Source organism: Merops nubicus, unplaced genomic scaffold, assembly GCF_000691845.1.
Source record: "Merops nubicus isolate BGI_N331 unplaced genomic scaffold, ASM69184v1 scaffold14999, whole genome shotgun sequence".
NCBI lineage: Eukaryota > Metazoa > Chordata > Aves > Coraciiformes > Meropidae > Merops > Merops nubicus.
The window spans coordinates 387-27,238 of record NW_008629101.1 but is presented as its reverse complement, the minus strand read 5'-3'; the positions used below and the strand labels follow the sequence as shown (position 1 = coordinate 27,238).

At 39.0% G+C, this 26,852-nt stretch overlaps 1 protein-coding gene across 1 annotated transcript; it reads right to left on the bottom strand.

Moving 5' to 3' along the window:
* On the bottom strand, positions 1 to 26,507 carry LOC103779264 (transcriptional repressor NF-X1-like; the record flags this gene model as incomplete). Its single annotated transcript, XM_008946891.1, has 14 exons — positions 1 to 76; positions 769 to 870; positions 4,867 to 5,012; positions 10,104 to 10,170; positions 14,800 to 14,898; positions 15,244 to 15,285; positions 17,326 to 17,427; positions 20,030 to 20,103; positions 20,377 to 20,607; positions 20,943 to 21,022; positions 21,698 to 21,817; positions 24,377 to 24,485; positions 25,398 to 25,480; positions 26,477 to 26,507. Coding segments are annotated over 14 exons (1,362 nt in total), but the record flags the coding sequence as incomplete, so codon positions are not given.
* Positions 26,508 to 26,852: the final 345 nt, after the last annotated feature.

Genomic DNA, 26,852 nt, shown 5'->3' with positions numbered 1-26,852 from the left:
TCAGTCCTGGACATCAAAGTAGTCAATCACCGGCTCTTCTTTTAATGGTTTGGATAAACCACTGTTTCCACTGCTCCTGAAATCATAACCATATTAGATGTTACTCACTTCCATGAAAACAAAACAAAACAAAACAAAACAGTCAACTGACATCACAAATTCTACAATGTTTCAGTGTGCACATGCACCTTGCACCGGTAAAAAGCATGCATTTCTAAATCACGTTTTAATGGAAGAATCTTAATGTCCTTTGTCAATTGCTTTTTGGAAAAAAACACACACTTTATTAAATTAATGTACATCAATCTATGGCTGAATTTACACTATTTGTTTTGGGGTTTTACCAGAAAATACCAGTTCCTGGTAATATTTATTACAAAAACAATACTGTAGTGAAGACTAAATGTTCAACATGCCTTTTTAAAAGAAAGACCAAAAGAAATACTGTTGAAGTGAGTTGCTGATCAAACCTGCTCACTTTTAAAAACAACAAAAAACATATGGTAATACCAAATCCAAATGCTGTAAAGATTTTTCCCATAAGACAGTATGAGATTTTCAAGATCTTGTAGAATTAAGCACTTCTAAAGAAATTTCACTTCTGGTAATTAAAAATAAATGGCTAAAGCCCTTCTTCAATTTAATTTTGCCACATCATCTAGTTAAAGATGTCCCTGCTTACTGCAGGGGAATGGACTAGATGGCCTTTCAAGGTCAGGTAACTCCACATAAAATTGAAGCATAGTGTTCTAAAAACAAATTCCTTACTTATCTGCTTGTTTGTAATGAGGAATAGGAGGTGGAGGCCTGCTCTGCATTTCTTTATCCAACACAGAAGTTAAGGTATTGCTTGGACAAATGGATTTCCCTCTAGAGAAATAAAAGAAAGGTTATTTAATTTAATAGGAAATCATATTCATTAAGAAGTTAGGGGAAGAGTGTTAGGTGTGCAAGTAGCCATACTGGTGTCAGAGTTCATACCTGTACACTTAAATTACCTATTCAAATATTTAATTTTCCAACCACAGAGACCAAAAGTATGCAGAGTTCACCTTGATTAGCAAGAACAAGGTATCCAGTATTCTAAATGTCTCCCGATTGCTATCTAGAAAAGATGCAGAAGCAGCTTACTAGATTTGAATATTGGTGCCCAGACTCCTTCCCTTCTCCATGAGAAGTGCACAACTCTTTTCTACTTTGAACTGCACAATATGAACAACTGTTAAAATACCAACAATGCAACAGTCACATTCTAGGGCAGCACACATCTGTTCATTCACAGAACAGACCAAGATCAGAAGCAACAGCTTCATTGCTTAACTCATTGTCTTGTGAACACATTTCACTGGATCTCTACAACATGTTATCTAATGTTTTGGAAACATTCTTAAAGTCTGCCAGAAACTCATGCTAAACTTGTTTGTAACTACGCACTCAAAGTAGCCCTGCTAAGCAGCAATCTCCCAGAACAAAGAGTAGCAACACTGCCTCTTTCTTGTCAGCTAGCCCAGGTGAAAAAGATCAGAAAAATAACACTATGCACCAGGGAAAATGAAATCAATGCTTCCTGCCCTCCATGCTAGTTAACAATCTATTATGTGATCACGACCACACAATGAGGCATCCCATTTGTGCTCCTTCCATCTGCAACACAAGGGCCACCCTGCAGCTGTGGTGCAGGGCAGGAAGAATATGAAAAAAAACCCCAAACAAACAGAAAAAAACACTGGGAAGATTGTTGCAAAACGGATGGAGTTAAAAAAACAAAAAAAATCCAAATAATTCCCAAACACGGTGTATCTCTAACAGGCTGTGGAGATATCTTAAAATTTCCCTATAAATTCATGAGCCACTTTGAAGAGAGAGCTTGGCTTTATTTTAACTTCCAGTCACTGTTAAGATTTAACTGCAAGACTGAAAAACCTTCCATGATAGCACCTTTTCCATTCACAGTCTCTTTTTCATCCTCTCTGGGGGTGAATAAGCTGAATAAATTAAAATTCTTAAATCTTATCACTGTCAGTTTCTTCTTGGACTTTGCTCTAGACCCATACTACTGACATTTTAAGACCAAACTCATTCTGGTACACCAAATTGGATTGCTTTCCTATTTCTTCCTGAATGGTTTATATTGGATACTAGGAAAGAAAGTTGTCAAAGCACTGAACAGGCTGTCCAAAGAAATGGTTGAGTCACCATCCCTGGAAGTACTTAAAAGATGTGTAGACATGGTGCTTAGGGACATGGTTTAGTGGTGGACTTTGGAGTATTAGGTTAATGGCTGGACTCTGATCTTCAGGGTATTTTCCAACCTAAATGATTCTATGTCAATCACTAAATAGTGTTTCCTCTTTGTTTATTTAATTCAAGAATTTTTAAATAACCTCCTTCCAGAGCAGAGTCCTCTAGACCATGCAGCTAAGGCAACCAATCCTTAACTGTCTCAAGACTGACTTCACTGAAAGGAAACAAGATCCTGGATGAAGAAGAATAATAGAAAACACACTGATGAGACTGTGGCAGGAAATGGTTTTCTCAGAAAGAACAACGTGCAGTGATCCCATCACCTTCCTGAGAAGTCCCTTTGTTCAGGAGGAGATGCTGACCCTATCGTTCTTCCTGGAAGGAACAGGAAAGGCTGTGTGTTACAGGAACTGACTTATCAGAGGACACTTCCACAATGTCTCAAGTCTATACAAGCTGCTTAAACACTGAGCACTACACAACAACAACAAACAGCCACCCCTTAACAGGTACTGGCATCAGAGTTATTCATAAGAGGAAATTCATGAGTAGAAGACTTCAAGAAACTATTGACAGGTACAGTGAAGTGCAGGAGTCAACCTGGAGAAGAAAGCCTCCCTCTTTTTACCATACCAGTCTGCACATTACCTTTGACCTTCTTGGTTCAGAAGTCATCTGGTATTACAACTGCTCAAAAGATGGTGACTGCAAAGATGAAAACAGGGAAGGCGAGAGAAGGGCACTTACAACGATTCACTTTGGGTCTTACACTTCACATGACTCCAGAAGTGTAATTTAGATCAACTTTTGACAGTCAATACTGGGAATGCTCCCTGTGTGGTTAGACAATGGAAATGCTGCATGTCAGCAGCCAATATGAGCCAACTCTTACTGATGTGGTGGAATGATAATGGGGCAGGGGCTGAGGGCAAAGCAGGTATGTGGTGTTTGCTCCTAAATATCCTGAAGAAGAAGGCATCTGCCTGGAGGAATTTTAGCACTAAGGAGACTTTCTCACTCCTCTGAACAACCTGTATGGTGATGCCACCATTTCAATGAAACAATGCAGGGGTGTGAAAAGGAAGAATGGTCTTTCTGCCTAGCATTATTTGCAATTATCTATATTCAGAGGAGACCATAAGAGAAATCTGGGAGGAATGCTGAGAATAGGATAAAACAAAAGGAATCAAACCATTTGGACTTTCTGGTGACTCCTAGCCCCTGGACTTGATGAAGCTGTTGTGAAATATTCACAAGTATCGTGCTGGAACTTGAGCAATCACTTGTCTCAGACCAGTATTTTTTATGTGTTCAAGAAGCATCAAATAAAAAGACAATGAAGAGAAGCTCTGGATTAATCTACTGAAATTAAGAAACATTGCTATGCAGCTGAAGAATATTCTTAGTAGACAACCTGCTGCTATTTCAACTCTGTCACTCTTCCAGACACCATGTCTGTCCTGTATGGTATGCTCTTCACTGAACAGTTTAAGGGAAGGAGCAAGCAGGCAATCTCTCCTAAAACCACAAAGGAAGGCCTCCAATTCTCAAGCTGTAGCATATGTCTCTGTTTTTAAAGCATAGTCACCTGTCCTGCTCCTTTCTCTGACACTTTATCCCTTCATTAATATCTAATCCTGCCCTTCCCCTTCAATTTATTTTTCTTATATTTTTCAAATATGATCTCTTTTCTCACTTTCCTTACCTAGAAACAAAAAGATTGTTTCAACGAAACAGAAAGGATGTTCCATCTCTCTTGAAAGAAATCAAGATTGTAGCTAAGCTACCAACCCACGAACAGGCTCAGGAGCAGCTTATGGCACTCCTGTAGCATGGAAGTTGACGTGTTTTTTATAACTACAGTGACTATCCACAGTTAAAAACAGGTTGTCACAGGAAACAAAATTTGACCATGCTAAACTAAATAAGCTGCTCAGTGAGCAGCAGAATCAAGGAAGCCTTGATACCTCATTTGGGAAGCTTTCCCATATTATGTCTCCAGTGCAATCACCTTACTTTTCCCCCAGCTATATTCCCTTCATTTCCTTCTCAGATATGAATTGACTTCTTTCTGTGGGTCTTCTCCAAATATTTCCAGTTTTGTTTAGAAATCTCTTCAATTTGCAGTAATTCCAGCTCCCTCTTTGTCCAGTAACTAAAGAGAGAATATACTCTGTGGCATGTTGAGATATATGGAAAACAATTAAGTTCCAATGCCAAGTTTTTCCAAAGAAGATGCAAATTCAGGTATGACTTCTCAACACAGCAGTTAGTTTCCATATAATTTTATACATTTATTACCTTTGATACTTCTATCAAATCTAGCTGATGGCAAAAAGACAAAAAGCTACTGCTAGGATGAATGGAAAACAGCCTTGCAAAAGTATTCGCTTAGTCTTTTTATTGCTGATTTTTAATTTCTAATCTCTGCAGATTTACTTGACTAATAGAAATAGAAGCCTATGAAATTACCAATTTAAAAACAGCTTTAAAAACATTTCTACTGGAAGCTACTGCATGTGGCAAATTGCATTGTAAATAAACTCATTTGAGTAAGTGATAAAAACATCCATTTACTTAAACTCTAGTTAAGAGATTTGAAGGCAGCAGTGGATTACACACTTGACTGCAGTGATGACGACGTTGCGCTTCGGCTCGTTGTCATAGCTCACGCTTTCGATGCCGTACACCTGAGCCAGCTCGTGGATGATCCTGCGGTGATCTCTGTTCATCGGTGGGTAGCAATGGCTCTTCTTCGTGTGCTTGCCCTGAATTCAAGAGAAAAGGTTAAAAAAAAAGGTAAAGTTTTCCTTCAGGGGCCTGGGAAGAAGAAAAAATGTGCTTCTACCTCTACAATTATGTTGCTATGACAAAACTAGTACCACAAACTGCTAATACCCGAGTATTGACAGACAACTCATCCAAAAATGTCCATTTATTTCCCCAAAATTAAATTGTGTTGTCTATTGTTTCCATTACCTCAAAGTATGCACACACATACATGTATTTTTCAAGTTTGAAATAAAAAGCCTGAATGTGTCCATTCTACTAAGATCCCAAAGTAGTACAAAATTTTTCTGAATTTTTATTTTTCAGAATGATCAGCCAATTTTGAATCAGATTAATTTTGAGACTGGCCTTGCAATTCACACATTGCAGAGAGCTGTTAAGTTATCAGATTTATCATTTCTCTCCACCAAAAAGCTATTTATCACCAGAATCTGCCATGTAATGGGATCTATAGACTTCTTATTAAATAAGAATAAAACTGTAGTTTTCATTTCAGTTAATAAAGACTGATAATGCCTGACTCAACACTGATTGCTATATCAACAGTAAAAGAACAAGAAAAAGCAGGGTCTTATGAGCTCTGCGACTCTGTAAGAGCAAGTGCAGATGAGGATGACACACTCACTGCTTCAGAGATTCAAGACACTGCTTCAGATTTTGCCTTGGTTGCCACAGAAAAGGTGTTCTAGGTCTTTGGGTATACAGAGGTCCAAGGGGAACACACACTACCAGCAGCAGAGTATGTCTGAGTCAGGGTTTTCTAAAGAAATTCCAGCCTATACAAGTTCCTGGGACAGCTGACAATACATTTAAGGGCACTTAGAGACTAGGACAATGTCTCACTATCATCTCTGAATAACTGCAGAAAATGGAGTAGGAACACAGTGACTAGAAAGAGGCAATTGTTGCAATTATGTTAAAAACAACACACACACACAGACAAACAAAACAAAACAAAACCCAAACCAAACCCAAACCAACAAGAACTATGTCTTGATCAGCTACACTTCAAAGCCTGGGGAAAGATCATAGAGCAAGTCCTTTCAGAAGCACTTTTTAGGTACACAAAGAAGGTCCCTGGGAGTAGTCAATGTGGGTTTACAAAAGGTCAGTCATCTATATTAAAGAACACGTAATAGAGCAAGATAACAAAGGCACAGGGTAGCCATACTGGAAATAGATGGTTAATATCTTTCTTCTCTTAGACTATAAAATAGCTGTTATGAACAGTAACTGGACCAGAAACTGTGGTCAACCATTTCCGTAAGTCTTCAGGGTAATGAAATGCTGTCAGGATATACTTTGTTACTTAGCAAGAAAGCGTAATAAGCCTCCCACCTATAAGAACACTTCCAGTATATAGACAGGCATTTGAATGAAGAAAACTCTAAAGATTCTGTATTTAGTTGTGATGACCAGGAACGCTTGCTTTAAGGAGTTATGATGGTTCCATGCTCACAAAACCATTAAAATTTCTGTCCATATGCAGATAGAGCCGGAAGATGTAAATGATTGCTGTCTTGTCTGCTTACGTATATCAACGGCAACAACTCTGCTGTGCTGGATGAGAACCCACTGATGAGTCTTGGGGAACAGGTGTTCATGAGGCAGAGTCAAATAATGACAGATACAGCTAAACTATATTAATGCTAAAACTTCTAAGTATCAAAATTCTTTTTATCACTCTTTTATTCAGTTCAGCTGAGGTTAGTATCTCCAAAGGCATGGTGCAAACAATAAAAGTCAAAGTGAAGTCCGCTAGCATAAGTAACAGTAATCAATACAAAAGACACAGTACTGATAGAGGCACAGATACTGGAATGCTTAATAAACTAGCATGCCAAGTACTTTTAATGCAAGTAAGTAAAGCTCTGCATCTAGAATCAAAATAAGTCACATCCTTAGTGAGAAAAGATTTAGGAGTCATGATAAACAACTATGGAACACAGACACAAACATAAGGAGGACTTGGATCATGGCAGAAGAACAACTAAAACCAGTTTCCTTGCCCGTTGCCATGTCAAACATATTAATCCAATCTTTGGCTACATAAAAGGTTGAGTTGGTTGGTCTGGACACAGGCCTGAATGAGCAACACTGATAACACGAGGTAGAGAGACATTCCCAAGACAAAACAGATACCTGCAGGCTGCAAGATGAAACATGACTCTTACAAGGGAGGAAAATAAAGCATCTGAGACTGCCAAAAATAAAAAGAAAAGGTATGCAAGAAGGACTGAGTAGAAGAGCAGGTAGACTTTACACTGCAAGAGACACATTCCCTTTTATAACATATATGCCACCGTTTTTAGGGAAAAGAAAGAGCACGGCATCCACATATGCTGCCACTCCTGTCTTCAAGATAGGCAAGGAGGACACACAGAGCTACCGGCTTGTCAGCTTCACCTCAATCCCTTGAAAAATGATGGAGCAGCTCATCCTGGAATCCACTTCCAGGTACTTGAACAAGAAGAAATTCCTCAGGATTAGTCAGCATGGCTTCACCAAAGCTTCACCAACTTGATAACTTCTGTGATGAACTGACATGACTGGTGGATGAGGGGAGAGCAGTGCCTAGTGTCTGCTTGGCCTACAGTAAGGCCTTTGACACTGTCTCCCTCCCATAAGAGCCTCATAGCCCCATACCCTGTTGCTATAGGGGCTGGATGAGCACACAGGGAGATGGGCTGAAAACTGGCTGTTTGCAGGCCAGCAATTAGCAGCGTGCCCAGGGGGGAAAGGAGTGGGACCACGTACTGGTCCAGTCCACCTTTAGTTATCTGCTCGATGGTGCAGAGCACACCCTCAGTGAGTTTGTTGATGACACAAAGTTGGGAGGAGCAGCTGATAGGCCAGAGGGGCGTGCTGCCATCCAGCATGAGCTTGACAGGCTGGAGAAGTGGGCTGGCAAAAACCTCAGCAAGGAGAAGTCCACCATCCTGCACTTGGTGAGGAACAACCCCATGCACCAGTATATGCTGGGGGTCACCCAGCTGGAAAGCAGCTTGGCAGGAAAGGACCCGAGGGTCCTGCTGGGCACCAAGTTGGACATGAGCCAGCTATGTACACTTATGGCAAAGAAGATTGCTGGTAACCTGGCCTGCACTAGGTAAAGTTGTGCTGTCAGCAGGCTGAAGAAGGTGCTCCTTCCCCCTTCTCAGAAATTTTGAGGCCACACCTGGAGCACTGTATCCAGTTCTGCTGTTACCAAATGGGCTCAGTGCAGGAGCACAAGAAGTCTGTAGGCACTGTGAATAATGCAGATCCAGAATGGGTGTCTAAACAGACAACTGGTAATTAGTAATCTAAACGTATCAAGAAGGAATCTGACAGTCTTGTGAAAGGTAATATGTAACTAAACAGAGTTTTCAGGCACAGAACATTGAGATTGTCATAGAACTCCTCAAGTAACTGTTGGGTTTGCCTACTGAAGACTTCACGAAAGAAGGTGTTCTTCTCTGCATTTAAATTATAATAATATATGACTACCAAGCTTCAAGGCTTGTCTCACTTGCCTTTGGTGTTCAGAAACAAAACTCTTCCCCTTTGAAGCTTAATTTGACTTCTAGGGACTTCTTGAACCTTATGGAATAGCAACTCCCAGCAGGCTGAGAGGCAGGATGGTGCAGAACTGATCCCTGAGATACCAAATTGTTTTGTGGGCCTAGCTGGTTAATCCCGATCATGGTAACAGCTTAAGGAATCACCAAGTAATTCTCCCTTTAGTCAGAGAGGGAAACGATTGTCCTATCTGGTTTGTTTTCATTCTCTCATTCTCTTCTGCAATGTCAATGCTCTTTAAGAGACACCATTTGCTTGCTTTGTAGGATCATTATTTAGCAAATATTTGGTTACTGCTGAGAATTACAGCACTGGAGGTGCTCGTGAGCTCTCTGGTTCTCTTGCTCTGTCATATTTAACGTCAGCAGTAACCCATTGTACATTGCAAATCCAAGACCTGTGGTGGTTAACTTGCTGTTCTTTGTGGTTTGCTTGGTTTGTTTGTTTTTTTTTTTAAATATATATCTTGGTTTGATATTAGTATAGGCATATACATTGGTGCACACAGTTATTATCTATATAAAAATATAAGTGTACACACTTGTTTACATGTGTGTATAATAAAGGCAGTATTTAAAGGTATATGTAAAATAGGATAGCCACAGGCAACACCACATTGGGCAAATTATTTTCCAGGTGCTAACTGTTCTGTGCATCTATTACCATGTGTCTGAGGTTGAAGGGGCCTGAACATAGACACAGATGGTCTCCTTTCAGACTTTCATTCCAGTGTGGGAAACAATGGGCAAGAACATTAGACAGGTCAACAAGCACAAAAATTAACAACATCATACATACAAAAGAAGGAATAAAGTCAAGTAATTGTCCTCACTGGGTAGAGGGAAGGAAATGTTTTCCACAGAATGTTAATTCTTTCTTGAGCTAAGGGCAACGGAGGATAGTGTGGCTTACACTGTCCTTTCCACCATAAATACTGGGTCAGGCATGGTGCAGCAGCAAGCCAGGAGGATGCTGACCTGATGGGCATGAAGGCAGAACTCTCCTTTCACTGAAAAACCTGACTGTCTGTGGTATAAACCTCCCTAGGTATACTGGAGTTTGCCAAACAACTACAGCTGAATCCAAGTCTCCTTACAGAAGCAGGAGGACTGCCTCACACACTGGCAAATGCAGGAAGGTATCCACATATTTGTGAACAAATTCCACTACAGGGAACAGAAGAACCTAGGCTTTCCTGCTCAAAGTCTGAACTTTTAAACCTCACCTTTGAGGATTAATACTTCATTAATGGAGATCCAAAAATTAATGATAAACCACCAATATATTAAAGCCCAGCACTGGTTGAATCTTTGAACAAAGCTTGGCTGTTACCAAAGTGATCCTAAGCTACATCTCCTATTCTAATTATATTGTGCACTTTACTGGAACACAAACAACTCTAGTGTTAACTCAGAAGCATTAGTATGAATAAAGTTTAGTAATATGAAACTTCCCCCCAAACTAATCTGTTTCTCATTAAGAGTCATACAGAATATCTGAATACTGACCTTATTCACAGCTTCCACAAGCATTCTCATTTCCTTCTCAATGTCACTGACAAATTTTAAATCCTTCCTGCAAGAACAGCAGTCTAGGTAAATGAGGCAAGAGAGTGTACAAAGATACAATACCTTTGCCTTTTATAACATTACTGTCAACAAGAACAAAATTAAAGAACTCAACTGACTGAAGCAGAAGCAGGAGTGAGAGCACATCACACTACCTGCATGTTAACATGTCATCACCACTACAGAAAGCATGAATAACTTTCCATTCAACCCCTGGAATCCAGCATAAAATTTTATGTTACATCTCTACCAATACAATTCTCTTTTCTTCAAATGGATAATGTAGATTTTAAAGTTGCCATTTCAGTGGTTTTAAATTGCTTGTCATTGAGGCAATTCACTGAATTAGAATACATAATTAGTCACAAAAATGGGGATTTTCCAACATAGAGAAAAAGGGCACTGACTTTGGTCTTCAACTTGTCTAGCATAACAAATAATTACCAACAAAAGATGACTACCTGCAAAAAAAAAATATTACAGATTTATTTAAGAATCAGGACAGGACAGAAGTGTGGTAGTGGCAGCAGAAATCAAATTATTAAGTGAAAGTAATTTTCCTGTAGGAAAAGGTGAGATGGATTGGGGTAGATGAACTGTACAGAAACTGATTTCACGGGCAACACCTAACATCTCTAGTTCCAGTGGCTCTCTGAACAGCAGAAACAGGACCTTACCCCTTCTGCTTGTAACATATTACACAACGGCAGAGCTGTGACTACCCATATGTCTGTACAAAAGTGAGTTAAGTGTTTTGTGTTCACTCTGCACCTCCAGAACCTTTCGTTTCAAAGAACTTCATGGAAGAACAACCCTGATCTGAGTGAGCTCCAAACCTACAGACTGTTCATACAGGAATAACAGGCCAATACAGGAACATACAGGCCAATGCAGGTGGTGGAAGAGACAAAACAATTGCTTTTTCTTTGAAATCATCACAAAGATTCTAAGGGAGTATAATTTGTGTTGACGAATCTTCCAAGGAAATGGTGGATTTCAGTATTCCTTAATCTGAAAGTTTCCTTTGATAGAGTTATCCTAAACAAACATCTGAATTGCCCTAGAGAATTCTTGTCACATCAGTGAATAGCTGAGGCAATACAACAGGAAGATGCATCTTCTGTATCTTGATGTTCACAGTGAAGAACAGTACTTCAGGCTCCTTATTCCTCTGCCACTAAGGCTGACAAAGCACAAGTATTTTTAGTTCTTTTTGGTTACTCATCTGAGCTCTTACAGTAAGTTCTCCAAGTTTTGCCAAGTGTGCTGTTCTCTTGTTGATTTATTTTAAAAGGAATATTGTTATTGCACAGAAATAATGTTTTGCACATGATTCTTTCAGGTAAGCTATTTATGACTGGCTATGGCCAAACAACCAGCTAACTGCCCATTGTGAGATCTTACATTCTAACCTGCAATAGAAACTTAATAAAAAATAATGTACAGGAAAGAAACAAAGTGACAAACACATCAGATCTGACACTGGGTATGCTGAAATTCTGCAATGTGGGACTTGAAAGTATCTTTTTCTGGGCTGTGCCTATAAATCGTGTACACTAGGCTACTCCTCACCTCCCTGCATTGCATGTAAGCAGGAGCAGGCCTACTGCCATTTCAGTTCCTCTCAACCACCCTACTTAATAAGAATGTTCCTCATTAGCTGTTTTTTCAATGGAGTTCTTGCTGTATATTTTTTGCTTTCCTCAGATTTTGCAGCCTTTGCCATAAACCTCCTTATTCTTGCAATACCTGCCAGTGCAAGATTCTGACTCCGAGTGACTGTCATTCCAGGCTTGCAGTTTGCCAATCATGTGCTTGAGAAGTTGCCCTCACTGCTCCTTCCTTCAGGCTTCAGTGCTTGTTTAAGGAGGCTACAAAAACCTCCTACCCGTTGCTCCTGTGGCCACATTTTGGACAGGAGTGCTTGGCTTTGCCTTCACTGTCTACAACAGCGTGTGGAGGGTTAACTTTTGGGAAGGCTGGCTAAGGAAATGCCTATGAAGGACACATCTCCCTTGGTGTCTCTCTAGACTTAACTATTTGATCCAAGATCTCCTTGGTCCATACAGCCCCTGTGAGGTCTTGCTCAGCCAGTGACGAAATAAGAAAATTCTTTTCTGTGTAGCTCCATATGGCCAGGTACTTGAGATGTCCTCCTTTTCTTCTCTGGTAGTCTTAATTCATCAAACAGCAGCCTTAGCACCGTCCTTGTCAAACTGGGCATTGATACTTGTGCCAGTCCACCCTCCAACTTCATCTCAACAAGCTAAATGCAGCATTTGCTTGCTCTCTGTGTCTGTTTCTGGAGCATCTTAAAAAGGTGCTGAAGTGTCCACCCAGTGGATCTGTATCCCCTGATCTGTACCCAGACGTGCTGGCACAGTCATCTCCATGCTAGCAGGCAGGTTCCCCTTGACAGCAGGCTATGGCCTCATGTGAAGTTGTATGGTGCAGACCTTTATTCTGACTCCTTGTCAGATTCTGACAGATGAGCAATATCAGCATTACCATGCTGCTCCTGTCGCTCCCTTCTCCTGCCATTCTCCTACAATGGAAACATATTATCTTGGCGTGCTTCCACTTACTCATTTTCCTGCTACCTGGAGTTGTACTGCATCTTGGATCTTTCAGGTTCTGTAATTAAAGATTATAGCTTAAAATCAGGATTTCTCTCACAGCTCTCTCAAGTTTTCTCACTTGTAGACGTATTTTTTTCAGCCTTTGACAATGTACCAACTTCATGAATTGCTTAAACAAGGTAATATCACAGCATTCTACTCCTAATTTTGGCAGCTGCCACATTCTTGAGGCAGTGACTCTGAACACACAGGAAGGCAGCTGTCATATTCCTCATTATTTTGAGATCCCATCCATAGATCTATAACTTATGCTCTGCAAAAACCCACAAGCCCTGAACTCTTGCACTACTACAGCAGCCTGCAAGAATAAATGCATCTGTCAAAACAGGATACTGAGCTACCTGAAAAAAAAATTCTGTTAACAGATACACTTTGTAGATCTTGCCATGATGAGAGAAACACAGATCTTCTGCAAGACCACTGAGATAAAAGATCATCAAGAACAGTCAAGGAAGTAAGTTCTTAAAGCTATGGCTTCACAAATTGCAGGCTGCTACTCATGTAAAGAGAGATATGTTAATACAGGGAGAAACTCATTTATGTTGAAGACTAGATAAATGAAAACCAGTAACTCAATCTGCAAAACCATGGACTTCAAAACTAACAAAAACTTTTGCTTTAAGCTGTGAATCAGTAAGAATAGCCTGGGTGTATTAGTTTATTGTGAGTTACCAATGTGAAGTGGTTACACAGGAGATACAAAGAAAACTGCAGAATGACTGAGAAGAGATACTTTCACAGAGGAAACAGGGGAGTGTGAAAGCATTAAGGCTACTTTTCAAGGTATCTGTTAGACCATCCGGAATACAGAGTATGACCATGGTCAGTTCTGAACAGATGAACACTGCACTATGGGTAGAGAATGGCTGACAGAAAGGTAAGATTGGACTGTACTCCAACAGAGAGGGGACGACACATAGAACACAAGATATTCAACACAGGAAGAAAGTGAAAATGTGTGCTTTGTTTTCTGAAAGAGATAAAGCAAAACATTCTATATACATTTAGGAGAACAGTCTTTATAAAATAGCACTAATGAAGCAGTACCTCCACAATCCTGCAGTAGGCTAATCAGTTGGAAGTAAAGCAAGAAATTATTTACTCAAATTCTGTGTGGCTTTTTATATATAATTTTCACTTTTCTTATACATCAGCAAATTAAATAAAGGATTTTCAAGTAGAAAACACCCTCACTAAAATTTGAAATGTGTGTATCATTAGGACAGTGATAAAGAGCAAAATGGATGCAGCTGTTCTAAAAACTTACAGCTAATAAAAACTTATGCCATGCCTACAAACACAAGTAAAAAATTCTTAGATGTCACTTATTTAAGCATCTTCAAAATGTTTCTGATCCCTCCCTGTCATTTCAGATTGTGTAGTAATTATTAGTGTGATGTTTTTGATATTACCTTGACTTTCTATTATCCCATTTCCAGATGTTTCAGCCTAGCAGCCCTCTTTGCAGTCAGCACTTGCAGAGGACTAGCTTTACATCAATCAAGTCTTTTATTAATTCCATTTCTTTATTTTTAAAACAAAGGCAGTAAGGCAAAAAATGAATGAGAATGATGGAGGTAAATAATGTCAGGCTATGAGAGTATATTTCATTACTAAGCTAGCAATTTTGTCTTTGCCTTGAAAAGTTCACAAGGAGCATAAAGCTGTGGATTCGTTGTGTATGAAAGCAGTGGAGATGTGAGAATTACAGGTACTAATTCACAGTGAGAAGAATGGTGGAAAATGATGCTCCCATTCTAAATCTGGTCCTATTACAGAAGAAAAAAACTGGTCAGGCACTTTTACTTTTCAGGTTCTCATTTTGGAGATCTTGAGAAATGCACATCATCTCCTTTGCCTCAATTATCCAGCCTATTGCCAAGGCTGGAGAGGAGAGTGTCAACAAGCATTTTTACAAGAATAATATTTAGCATTTGCCATCTTGCTCTTGGCACTGCTTACCTAGGGATGACACCTGCCATCATTAGAACACATACCTTGCATCTTCTTTTAAAAGGTCACTGTACTTTGGTCCAGAAGAACGGATGTTAAAGGGATCAGAATTATCATCTATTTCAAGAGCCTCGGCAAGACGCCTATATTTGAGGGTAGGAGGAAAAAAGCAAAGCATAACAACACCACAGCCAAACAAATTCTCCCAGCCTCCCAAAACATGTTGTCACTGAAGAGTAAGGATATGGGTTACTAACACAGATGAACAGCTCAGAAAAGACAGTTTGTGCATCTGAAGCTATTTACGACTTTTCACTACAATATTCTAGTAAGAGCTCAGAACACTCAATATACACCCCTAGAACACAGGAAAAATCTCCACATCTATCAGTTCTCTAGGTCATGCAGAAAAGGATTTTTTTTCCACCCAGTATTAACTTTCTGAGCATGGACTACTTCTGAAAAAACCAAGCAAGTTCATTGCCCACCTGTTCCTCTGAAGAGCTAAGCATTCTTCATCACACTGCAGCCTAAATTTAGAAAGAAAAATACAATTAGAATCACAGCTGCTACTCATACTTTTCAAACTGTAGCTTTGTTAGTGTCATATCATTATTACAGTCTAAAGTAAGAAGAGTGTGTAAGAACAGTTTATTGTACTCGATCAGATAACACAGCTAAAAACAACCAACAACAAACAAAGACTTTTGAGCCCAAGTCCTCCTGCAGGTCTTGAACAGAAGCAGCAATCACCAAAACCAGCTTCTGAACAAGATTTTATTGTATTGGTGAATTAAATAATTTCAGAAAAAATGCAGTTGATTAAGCAGCATTAAGTTGATGCTAACAATGGGAAATGAGCAAAGCAAGATATGAAAAGGTCACTTACTCCTATGCATCAGAAAAAAAATTATCAGCCAGGAAAAACATGAAAATTAGCTATGCATATAGAGGATTATGATGTGACATAAAAATTAGTATTCTAACTGAGCCCGTAACTTCTAATGTCCACACAACTATCAATTTCAGTTTTCAGTCTCATCTTTGAAAGTTATTTTATGTTATTTCTAAGTGATTAAAATGTCAGAAAAGGATCAAGTCTTCTCCAGAATTTCACAGTGGTAGTTACAAACTTCTGCCCATTACCCTTACTGGGTTAGCACTGTGATACTAATAGGAACAAAATAGTTGAGGCTCAATCAGGGTAAAGCAAAGATTATTCTACAGTAATTCTAGAGACAGAAGTTGATTCTTGTATATTTTTTGAGTATTCAATTAATTGAAACACACAGGGTAGGCTAAAATAAAGACTCTATTACTGCTTCCTGTTGGTTGAAACACACAGGGTAGGCTAAAATAAAGACTCTATTACTGCTTCCTTTTGGTGCCTTTCTTATAACAGGCTTACAGGGTACTAATACCATGCTCATTCAACTTGCATGCTGGAATCAGTACAGCTCTCCCTTTTCCACCTTTATTCCCCCTCTCACCTTCATCTGAAGTATGACAATGACTCAACTAGAACAAAGCTGGAGACTGTGACGAGCAGGTGATTCCATGCATCATTTCTGGTGTTATTTCGTCTTGCCCATAGATTCAGAATTCAAATTATTTCAGTGTAGAAAATTACCCAAAAGGATTTCATAATAACTTGCTCCAATTTCATAGACATTAAATAAATAAACAGAACAGAACGACTAGCAAAAGTTTGTGAAGTATGCTGGTATTAGTTTTTGATACAGGAAGTCATGAAGCAACTCTATGGGAGATGTCACTGTTTTGACTTCAAGCAGTATAAAGGAAAATTAAATTTTAACACATAACAGACTGACTCTGAAATAATCAAATTCACAATTAAGAGAAGAGAGGTGGTAGCAGAAAGTAAACTAAACCCAGGAATCAAGGACTGATATCAGGTTTCTGATAGAAGGATGTGGGAGAAACTCGAGAATTCCTTAAAGAAATTATATTACAAGTTAAAAGATAAGCTATTCCAATCCTGAGGGACAGAAAAATCACGAAATTCAAGTCACAAGCGTTTTTGTAAATTAAAAGCAGATCTGCAGTGCCAGTCGGTCTGAGAACATAAAAGTGCCAATCAAACTGAGATACAAACGTAAGAAATCTAAAAATGGCAATAGAAAGATATTATAAATAGTGAGATGATGACTAGGGGACAACACGCCCTATTAATAATCCAGGAAGGAATGCTGGATGCTGAAACAGATAGCAACAAATTATACTGGCTAGAAATCTGAAAAAAGCTAGAGGAACACTAAGGAGTTTGCTGGGTAGAAAGAAACTCTGAAACCACAAGTATATTGTTCCATACCTAATTATAACAACAAACCAGCAAAGGACAGAGGACTCATTCCAAATGAAAGCAAAAGCATAAGCTGCTAAGGAACTGTAAAATATTCTTTTAGCAGTACTGTTACATTAGAGTCAGGCTATTTAAACTCTTCTTATTTTAACTGGGATTTTGCTCCCAGTATTATGAATTACCCACATTCCCAAAGTCCCAAGTACACACAAGGGTTTGAAATATATTTCCACATGTATCTCCTTACCTGGCCTGCTTCATTTCTTTTTTTGTAATAAGCCTACTGATTTCCACTGAATCTCCAAGCTGTAGATCTGTTAACTTAGTGGCAATAGATATAGCAGCTATTCTGAAAAAGAAGAGTGTTAAATTTCATTTGAGACAACAAATAAACCTTTGTAAAAGGTGCATAAAGTTGCAGATTTGAATCTCCAGATGGAAGGAAGCAGACAGATTGACCATTTCATCATCAGATTACAGAATGGGATCCTAGTTTCATCTAGTTTTAGAAGTGTACTCTACCTAGCTATGTAAACTAAGAGGTGGCTCTCCCTCAAGCAAGTAGGAGCAAGAATAACAAATGGACATGCTTCTTCAGAAAATTTTTCAGAGCATTAATTTGAAGCAAGTATCAACTTGACAATGCAAGTACTCTTCCATCTCACCTGCTTAATATTCATACTACAGCTGACTATATAGCTTTGTCTTTTTAACACCTATGTGATTGTGTGCAGCTAAAATCTGTAAAGTAATTTTATAAAGTACTTAGAAATTTGCTTAGAAGATATGAATGATACAACCTAGAAGAAAAAAATGCCTAGTGAGCCTGTTACAATTTTCTTTAAAAGATTATTCTTCAATAACCAGCCATCCCAGTCTGATATTCTTGCTAAAACTTCCCTAACTAAAATATACCATTTTTTTAGTGAAATATCCCATATAATTCTCAAACCAAATCCTGAAAATTGAACAGTCTATCCTCTGAACCATCTTTTCTGTTAAATTCAGATAAAAGGATATGTCTGTCTCTATATATTTTGCATCACATTCAGAGAACTAATCATCTGTCAAGAAGGATAACCATACTACCCAAAAAACACTGAGAGGCACCATCAGCTTCATATTTACCATGTGGTGTCAAAGTTTACACAAATGGCCCTTAGATACAACATCATCATTTGTATAATGTGTACAGATACAGCAGCACTCGCCCTTCCCTGTTCCCTTGGGTGTTATCCCACTGACATTCACTGACAAAGCTCAAAGCTGTTTCATCACTCCTGTAACATTTTTGAGAAAACTTGGATATTGCATTAACTTGCTGACCTTTCCACAACAGTTCTGCAAGAGTTACTCTGTCATGTTTGGGTTTTGGGATGACTGTTTGGGCTATTTATTTTTTTTTTTGTGTGTGTGTTTGTAGTTGTTGTGGGGTTTTTTTTCTTCCCAAGTATGTAGATGATGGGAGAAAGCCAAACCAAACTCAGAATATTTTAATCTTTCAGCAGCCTGAAGAGTTGAAGTTATCATTCAAACTTGGCTAGCATTAAGTGCTGCTTTTGCTAGTATCAGTAATTTCTAAACATATATGGACACATCTGAACAGATAAAAACACTTGTTTTAAACTGTCACTTTCCCTTCCTCTTTACTTGGGCTCTCATTAGATAAATACATGTGTTTAGCTTATGTATGCAAGGACTCTCACTGACTTCAGTTTTTTTCTATGAATACTTTTGCAGTGCCTGAGCTATAGAAACAGCAAAGAAGTAACAGCCTTCAATCATTTGGACTTGTAACTACATTACCTTCCCAGCTTAGCATTAATGACAAGCGTACATCAATTTAAATTGGTATTTCAAAACTGAGTCAGTCTTCTATCACTCATAGTGATAGCTCTTAACCAAACTCTCTCTTTTCTTCAAAAAAAAAAGATCACCACTCCTCTAAGCGTATCTTGCATTCAACTTAGCACTGACTACAATTGTTCTCAGCTGCTCCTGATCAGCACATTTTTCTCCTTGCCTTCATCATGTAGTATTAAGCACCTATTACACAGATGCTAAACCATCTTCTGTCAGAATTTGCATCTGGGCAGTACTCAGTAGGAACTGAGCTGGGCTTAGTATCAGGTCCTCAAATAGCAGTTCCAAACAAAAATGGGAAGAATCTGTGACTGTGCTCTCGTATTCAGTTGATGCAAAGCAGAACTCTGGCTGCACAACAACTCTTTAGATTTTTTTACTCCCTCTCAATCACAGCCTCAGAGTAGGATTTAAAAAAATTACTATTACTACTGTTTTATTATTTTAATTTCAGAAGTTACAAAGCCCTACTTTTCTTCTGTTCCTTGACCCTTTGTCCTCTCTTCTAAGAGAGAAAGGGAAATCAGTTTAGAAATAGGATCTGGAGACAAATCTATTGCAAAAAATGGAGCTGGGAAGGACTCAGTTCGCATATTAAGAACCAAGATTGAGATGCCAAAGCTCTCCTGCCTAAATTTAGCTATTTCAGAGTAAATTTAAATCACTCTTTATCTTCCATCATCTGTATTGACTAGGTGCCATCATACACTAAGGGAAACTTAGACAGCAACTTGCACATGGACTGCTATGTGTAATCACCTCCATCCAGGAGCCTGAATCTGGACCTGCCTGATTAGCCTGTATCTAATTGCTCTGTGTGAGTAGAGCAGAGTTCCACAGATAGGAGATTCAAGCTTTGACACAGCACCACAGTTAGACTAACAGCACAGTAAAAAGAGGAATGTGTTCCAGTACAGCATAGCTCATATGAAAGCTCAAAGGAATACAAGCACGAAACTGTATGTGAAAGTACAAAAAATATGTGAAAAAGTTTGTGAATTAAAAATATTTATTCAAGACTGAAATTTAATCAAACAGCAAAGAAGCAAGTCCAATAACGAATTTAAAAAAAATATTATAGTACAAACCTTTGATATGTATTAGATGCTTCTGAGCAAATCATACTCTCCTTCCTTCTTCCACATTCACATTGAAGATCAACCTGTTGTATCACACAAGAGAGCAGACTTTTTTTTTTGTCTTTTTATGGCCATGGAAAATGTGAGGGAGTAAAATGTATTCTTTTAAAAAGTTTTACTTTAGTAGAATAATGGGTAATTAAAAGTGAAAAATACGACATTTTCCTTAAATTCAATAATAAAAGTTTACAGAAAAAAAAAATCATGCTACTAATACATAAACATGTCATTTTTTGTCACAGCTGTTACTAGTTGATAGCTATACAACTGGCCTGTGAATTTGCAGTGAATCTAACCTTTGCACAGCATGATGTTGTCGGGCAGGGTGAAGAAGGATGACATGGAGCCATACAAGGATGATTACAGTATAGTCTTGGAATAACACATGGCTGTTTACACTCTTCATCTATAAGACATTCTCCTTTGTGGCAGATTCTTTTACATTTGTGCATTCCACATTTTAACATCTGATTGCAGCGGAGGCCACAGGAAATGTCCGTGAGATGACAAGGGATATTACTTCGCAGCTGGAAGATGGGAGGAAAAAGATGGTAATTAAAAATGAAAAACTATAAATATAAATCTCAAGGTACTTTTACTGTTCACACCTTCATTTGGCACTGTCCATGCAAGTACTGCAATACTAAAATATCTTAGGACAAAGGCTGAGTTTTTCTTTATATCGCAGTCCAAGACAACAGTTGGTCTGAATGCGTATGGCATAGAAGACACACTTTTCTAGTTTAAACACATTAAATTCAAACTCCAATAACATATTCTATTCCAAAGAAGCCACAAGAATCTAAGCCTGCAGTCCTAGAACACTACTTAGTAGCCAAAAACATTAAGCATCCAGACTTACTTCATGCTTGCCCATACACCATTTCTGAGTGAGATAAGTACAAGGTGGACATTTCTCCTCACTATGACATGAATGGTACACTGCAGTCACAGAAATAGAAAAGCCAGCACAGTTTTATTAGCATACTTCAATCAAATGCATCAAAAAAAGACAATAAAGATTATTAAGCATGAGTTTGCATTTCAGGACTACACAATTTATGGGAAATATGATGATTCACGCACAGATGATCTGTACTTTAAAGTGTTCTTTAAAAATTATGATGGCAGGTTTTTGGGTGAATATTCTTCCATATTTTCTAAATAAAATAGAAAAGAATTTCATAACTTCTTAGCAGGGTTATACTATCAGACAGTTTTTCAGAAAGCATATCTGTTTGACATGTGCTACGTTTTTTGTGATTGGCCAATGTAATTCTAAGGAATGCAGAAACTAACTGTTCACTAGATAATCCTACTGCTTTAATAGAGCACTTCACCTCTGAAATACAGCATTTAAAGTGTTTTGACTGATAATAATGATCAGAAAAAAAACAAAAAACAATGCTTTTACCAGTCAGAAGTGTCACTACTAGTATTCATGGCAAGTTTTTAGTCCGTTGTCTTATAAATGCAGACACTTGGGAATATACAAAACTACTGAAAAAGCATCTAATAAAGAACCAAATATATTTTTAAACAGACCTATGTACACTTTTTTACATTTCAGTTAAAACAAAACTAAATAAACATGTAGAAATGAATGGTTTGACTTACCTGGATGATCACAGTCGTGTGGCCTGGTGCATGGTTTTTTACACTCTGGTGGCTGAGTGCCACAGGGCACAGGGGGGTAAATCACAGATTCACCACAGTAACAAGTCAGCTCATCAAAACCTGAAGAAACAAGTCAAACATATCCCAATGACTACACGTATTTGCAGTTCTTCACAATGAGAAATCTTTAAATAACATGCAAATTGTTTAGTCCAGTTTTGGTTTTTGATATTAAGCACCACAGCAGTGGAATTATTACCTTTTGTGGCTCCCACAAGAAAACCAGACCATGATTGCTTCATGGGGAACTATGCTTGCTTTTAGGGGGTGCTTCTTTGACAGCAACATTTTGAACTGGAGCAAGAGAAATGCTCATGTCAAGTTGAAAGCTGTTGCTGTTCTATCCTTGACTTAAAAAACAGGGAGGTATCTCTCAAGTTCCCTTCCAGAAAGCACATCATCCAAATCTTGTGCCCCGAACTTCCCCACCACCACTGCTTTTTCAGATCAGTGGTTAGATTTTTGTCCTTTTGCCAAGGCCTTTTTTTTTTCCCCTGTATTTGGGAAGCAGATTTTAAACTCTTACCATAAGATTCCAAATCTCAGTGACAAAATAAACAAAGGAATAAAAATACTTACATACACCATGTCAACTAAAACTTAACACTGCATAGAAGTTAATACAGTTCACTGCTGTTTTTCAGGCTATAAAGAAACTGAGAGGGAGACTGACTGGAATGCAAACTACAGTTCAGATAAAACCTTAGAAAAATAAGACACTAAGAGAAAATATTAACATCAGAAGTAACACAGGAGACCTGAGAACAAAAAGAATATGATTGCTCTATAAACAAATAAAGAGACAGTGGATCAGGGACCAAAAGAGGGAATGATGGAGGAGGTAAGAGAATAATGGGGCAATAAAAGTACAGAACAATAACTCCAATCTGAAGAGAAGACAAGTGTGTTAAGGGGGCTGCTGAATTCAGGAAGTTCTCCTGATTCTGGGAATCACTGGATTCTTCCTTTCTTGCTTACCAAAGCAAAATCTGTTGAACTCTAAAACCCCAAATGTTCCTGTTGTCCCACCTCTGTGGATATGATGATGGCTGCTGGATCAGTATGCAGGTCCAGCCACTAGCAAGACTGAAAACACCTTCCAAAGAGACTAGACACCCAATACACACATCACAATAACATGACTGGACACACAGATGAACACAGACAACTAAACAACAAGATTTGTGGAAACAAGAATACCAAAAACCAAGTCCTCTTCTTTCTCTCTAGCTCACTAGGATTGAAGGTCACTAGTGAAGACACACACACACTCTCTAGATCCACATGTACACTGCATTCACAGATCTCAAATATTAGCCTGGGCTCTGTCTGATATCCATACCTGGACAGACCCTTACTCAGACACAGGCTGAAAGCTTGTGGAATTCCAGAGGCAGACCTCTTCCTAGCCAGCCAGTCCAGCTTTGAAGCAAGTTCATTAACAAGTTACCCAAACATACCCAGGCACAGAGAGGACTGAAATTAGCAAGGGAATCCCAACACTGCCTGGCTTCTCCGGGTGCTGGCACCCAGAACAAGGGGTCCCTATAACCTGTGACCCCATTCTCCAGCTGCTGGCATACAGTGATTACTGGATCAACATACATAACTGAATATATTTCACTATAATTCACTTGAATTAACTAATAAAATCCAACAGTTTGTAGACTAATCTAAAATGAAATAACTTTCATTTAACAAGGTTTAACAAGGCCAAGTGCCGGGTCCTGCACTTGGGTCACAACAAGCCCAGGGAACACTCCAGGCTTGGGGAGGAGTGGCTGGAAAGTGCCTGGTGGAAAAGGACCTGGGGGTGTTGGTGGACAGCTGACTGAACATGAGCCAGCAGTGTGCCCAGGTGGCCAAGAAGGCCAATGGCATCCTGGCCTGTGTCAGAACGAGTGTGACCAGCAGGAGCAGGGAGGTGATCGTGCCCCTGGGCTCAGCACTGGTGAGACCTCACCTTGAGTGCTGGGTCCAGTTTTGGGCACCACAGTAGAAGGACATGGAGGTGCTGGAATGGGTCCAGAGAAGAGCAATGAGGCTGGTGAGAGGGCTGGAAAACATCTTTTATGGAGACCGGCTGAGAGAACTGGGGTTGTTTAGTCTGGAGAAGAGAACACCCAGAGACCTTATTGCTCTCTACAACTAGCTGAAAGGAGGTTGTAGTGAGGCTGGTGTTGGTCTCTTCTCCCAAATTACTGATGATAGGACGAGTGGAAATGGCCTCAAGTTGTGGTGGGGGTGTGTCAGGGGAGGTTTTGATTGGCTATTAGGAAGAATTTCTTCACTGATAGAGTGCTCAGGCACTGGAACGGGCTGCCCAGGGAGGTGGTGGAGTCATCACCCCTGGAGCTGTTCAAAAAACGAGTAGGTGTAGCACTTGAGGCTATGCTCTAGTGGTTAGGGAAACACTGGGAGCGTGGTTGGACCTGATGACTCCGGAGGTCCTTTCCAATCATAGTGATTCTATGAATTTTCTTTCATGAAAAAACACAGTTCAAATCAACTGCATAGTCTTCAGGTTCTGGTCAATTTGGACCCCTCTCTCAGTCCAACTCTGATCAGTTAGATGAATAAATTTATTTAAGAAATAATGCACTCTTGCACATAACTCACTCGTTTGCCAGCACGTTTGACAAGTGCCCCGATGACAAGGTTCTTCACATCTATGAAGCCCACAGTTGAGTTTACGACCACAGACCAAAGAACACTTATGTTCCGTGTCCTAGGGGAAGGCAAAAAAGAGAAGCAGAATTGAACTATAAAGCCCACTGGTGCATTGTACTTTGAAAGGTCATAATCTAAAAAGTAGCTTAGGCCTGATCTGTACAGTTTCGCTATCACTGTATGGACACACAGTTTTTAACATGGATTCTCCCAAGACCTCTGTTGCAGACAGAGCTACATCATAGCTTGTGTTTCCTGTGTTTAGTACCACCCTCCTGCTCCCCCCATTCTCCCCAAAACCACCGCACGGACTTTTTTTTTTTTTTTTTTTTGTTACATTGCTTTCAGGCTAGAATGTGGTTTACAGTTATAATAATAATCATAGAACAGATGCTGAAAACTAAATACACATACACACAAACTTTTCTGAGCATGACCAAATGCAGCAGCAAATAGAGACTGAAGATCACAGAAAGTTTTGGGTTGGAAGGGACCTTAAAGATCATCTAGTTCCAACACCCCTGCCATGAGCAAGGACACCTTCCACTAGACCAGGCTGTTCAAAGCCTCATCTACCCTAACAATGCAAACTTCCAACAATAGCATCCACAACTTCCCTGGACAACCCGTTCCAGTGTCTCATCATAAAGAACCTCTTCCTCATATCCAATCTAAATCTTCCCTTTTTCAGTTTAAATCCATTACTCCTCATCCTATCACTACATGCTCTTGTAAAAAGTCCCTCTCCAGCTTTCTTGTAGGCCGCCTTTACGTACTGGAAGGCTGCAGTAAGGTCTCCCTAAAGCCTTCACTTCTCCAGGCTGAATAACTCCAGCTCTCTCAGCCTGTCTCCACAGGAGAGGCACTTCAGAAATTGAAAGATACAAGAGCAAAGAAGTCTTTCAATATCACAACCAAAACCAAACACACATCAAAATGAACAATTTTATAAAACCACATGTAAACTTACCACACAGCAAACTTCATTACACTTGTGTCGTCCACATGATCTCTTCTTGTTGCATCGCTTGTCACACATGAATGTAATAGCAGCTATCAAAACCAAAACAACATACAGAGATCACAGACATGATCACAATATTATGCTAAGGCTGTTGCAGAATATGGTCTACGAGAGACTAATACAGAACAAATTAGCAAACAAACTCTTAATTTACTTGCCCTCCTACATTAATTCCCTATGTGACCATTAGGCTTCCTTTAAACAAACTCCTGTTCAAAAGGATTTTGGAGAGAAGAGTCAATGAAACTAGTTTATTTCACACTAGTCTTTACATCATAAACTGTACAATGGAACACAGAAAACAGGATATCCCAATACACTGGAGTACTAAAATCATCCAGTTTAAGTCTGCTCAAATTGGTAAGGCACTAAAAGCGAGCTAAATACTACTACTGCTGATATGCTCATGAATATAGTGCTAACAAGAATAGCCTTATCACCATTCACAGGTAACAAAAGCACAGGTAACTTCTGAATTCTGAAGAGCCAGTCTTCATAGACAAAAGCTCAAATTAGGCAATACACATATTACTTCCTTATGTATCTTGTAAATAAATAGCTCAGTGTGACAGGAGTCCATCAAGTAAACATTTCACTGAGATGAATTTTGAGATACTACATCCAGAATACCAGAAGTGTCAAACAGGAGATCTCTGCCAAGCTCTGATGCAAAGACCAGCAGCATACAACTGTGATGCAGAATCAAAGCTTGTATTTCCCAGGGAACTTGGACAAGAGCAGACCAAAAGCATTATTTTGCACACGAGCTGTGCAAGTGGACCCAAAGATATACAGGACACCTCAGGGGCAAGCTATCAAATAAAGCAGGTAGCATAAGCAACTATTCAAATTGAAATAGATAGCTTGTCTGGCATCTTTAAGATCTAATGCAGAACAAGTTTTTCCTTATGTAAAAAGATGGACAGAAATGCAAAGGTTTATTATGACATCAAACCCCAAATTAATATGAGCCGTCTGTAATTTTTAGAACAATTTCACATTATATAAGTAACATAATATTGTACCTTTATTTCTGAGGAGAGCACATGGGACCTCCTAGGACATAAAGAGTGAACCATTAGGTTAAAAGAGATGGAACAACAGAAATTTACTGATTTAGAAAACACCTCATCACATGACACAGAAAAAAACAGCACTATTTTCATGTCTATAACACTTCTGTACACAAAAGTGAAATAAAAACTGGAAAAAAATCTTCAAATCTTTTAACACAATACTTTTTCCTTAGGGACCCAACACTAATTAAAAAAAAACAAACTGCAGTTTTGTGTTTCTCACTGAATTCAGTAGATAATGCCATGCAGTGACAGAAACAGGGTTGTCCTAAGAAACCAGAAACTTGTGTGGAGGAAACCAGAAAAGGTCTCTTGGAGAATAATG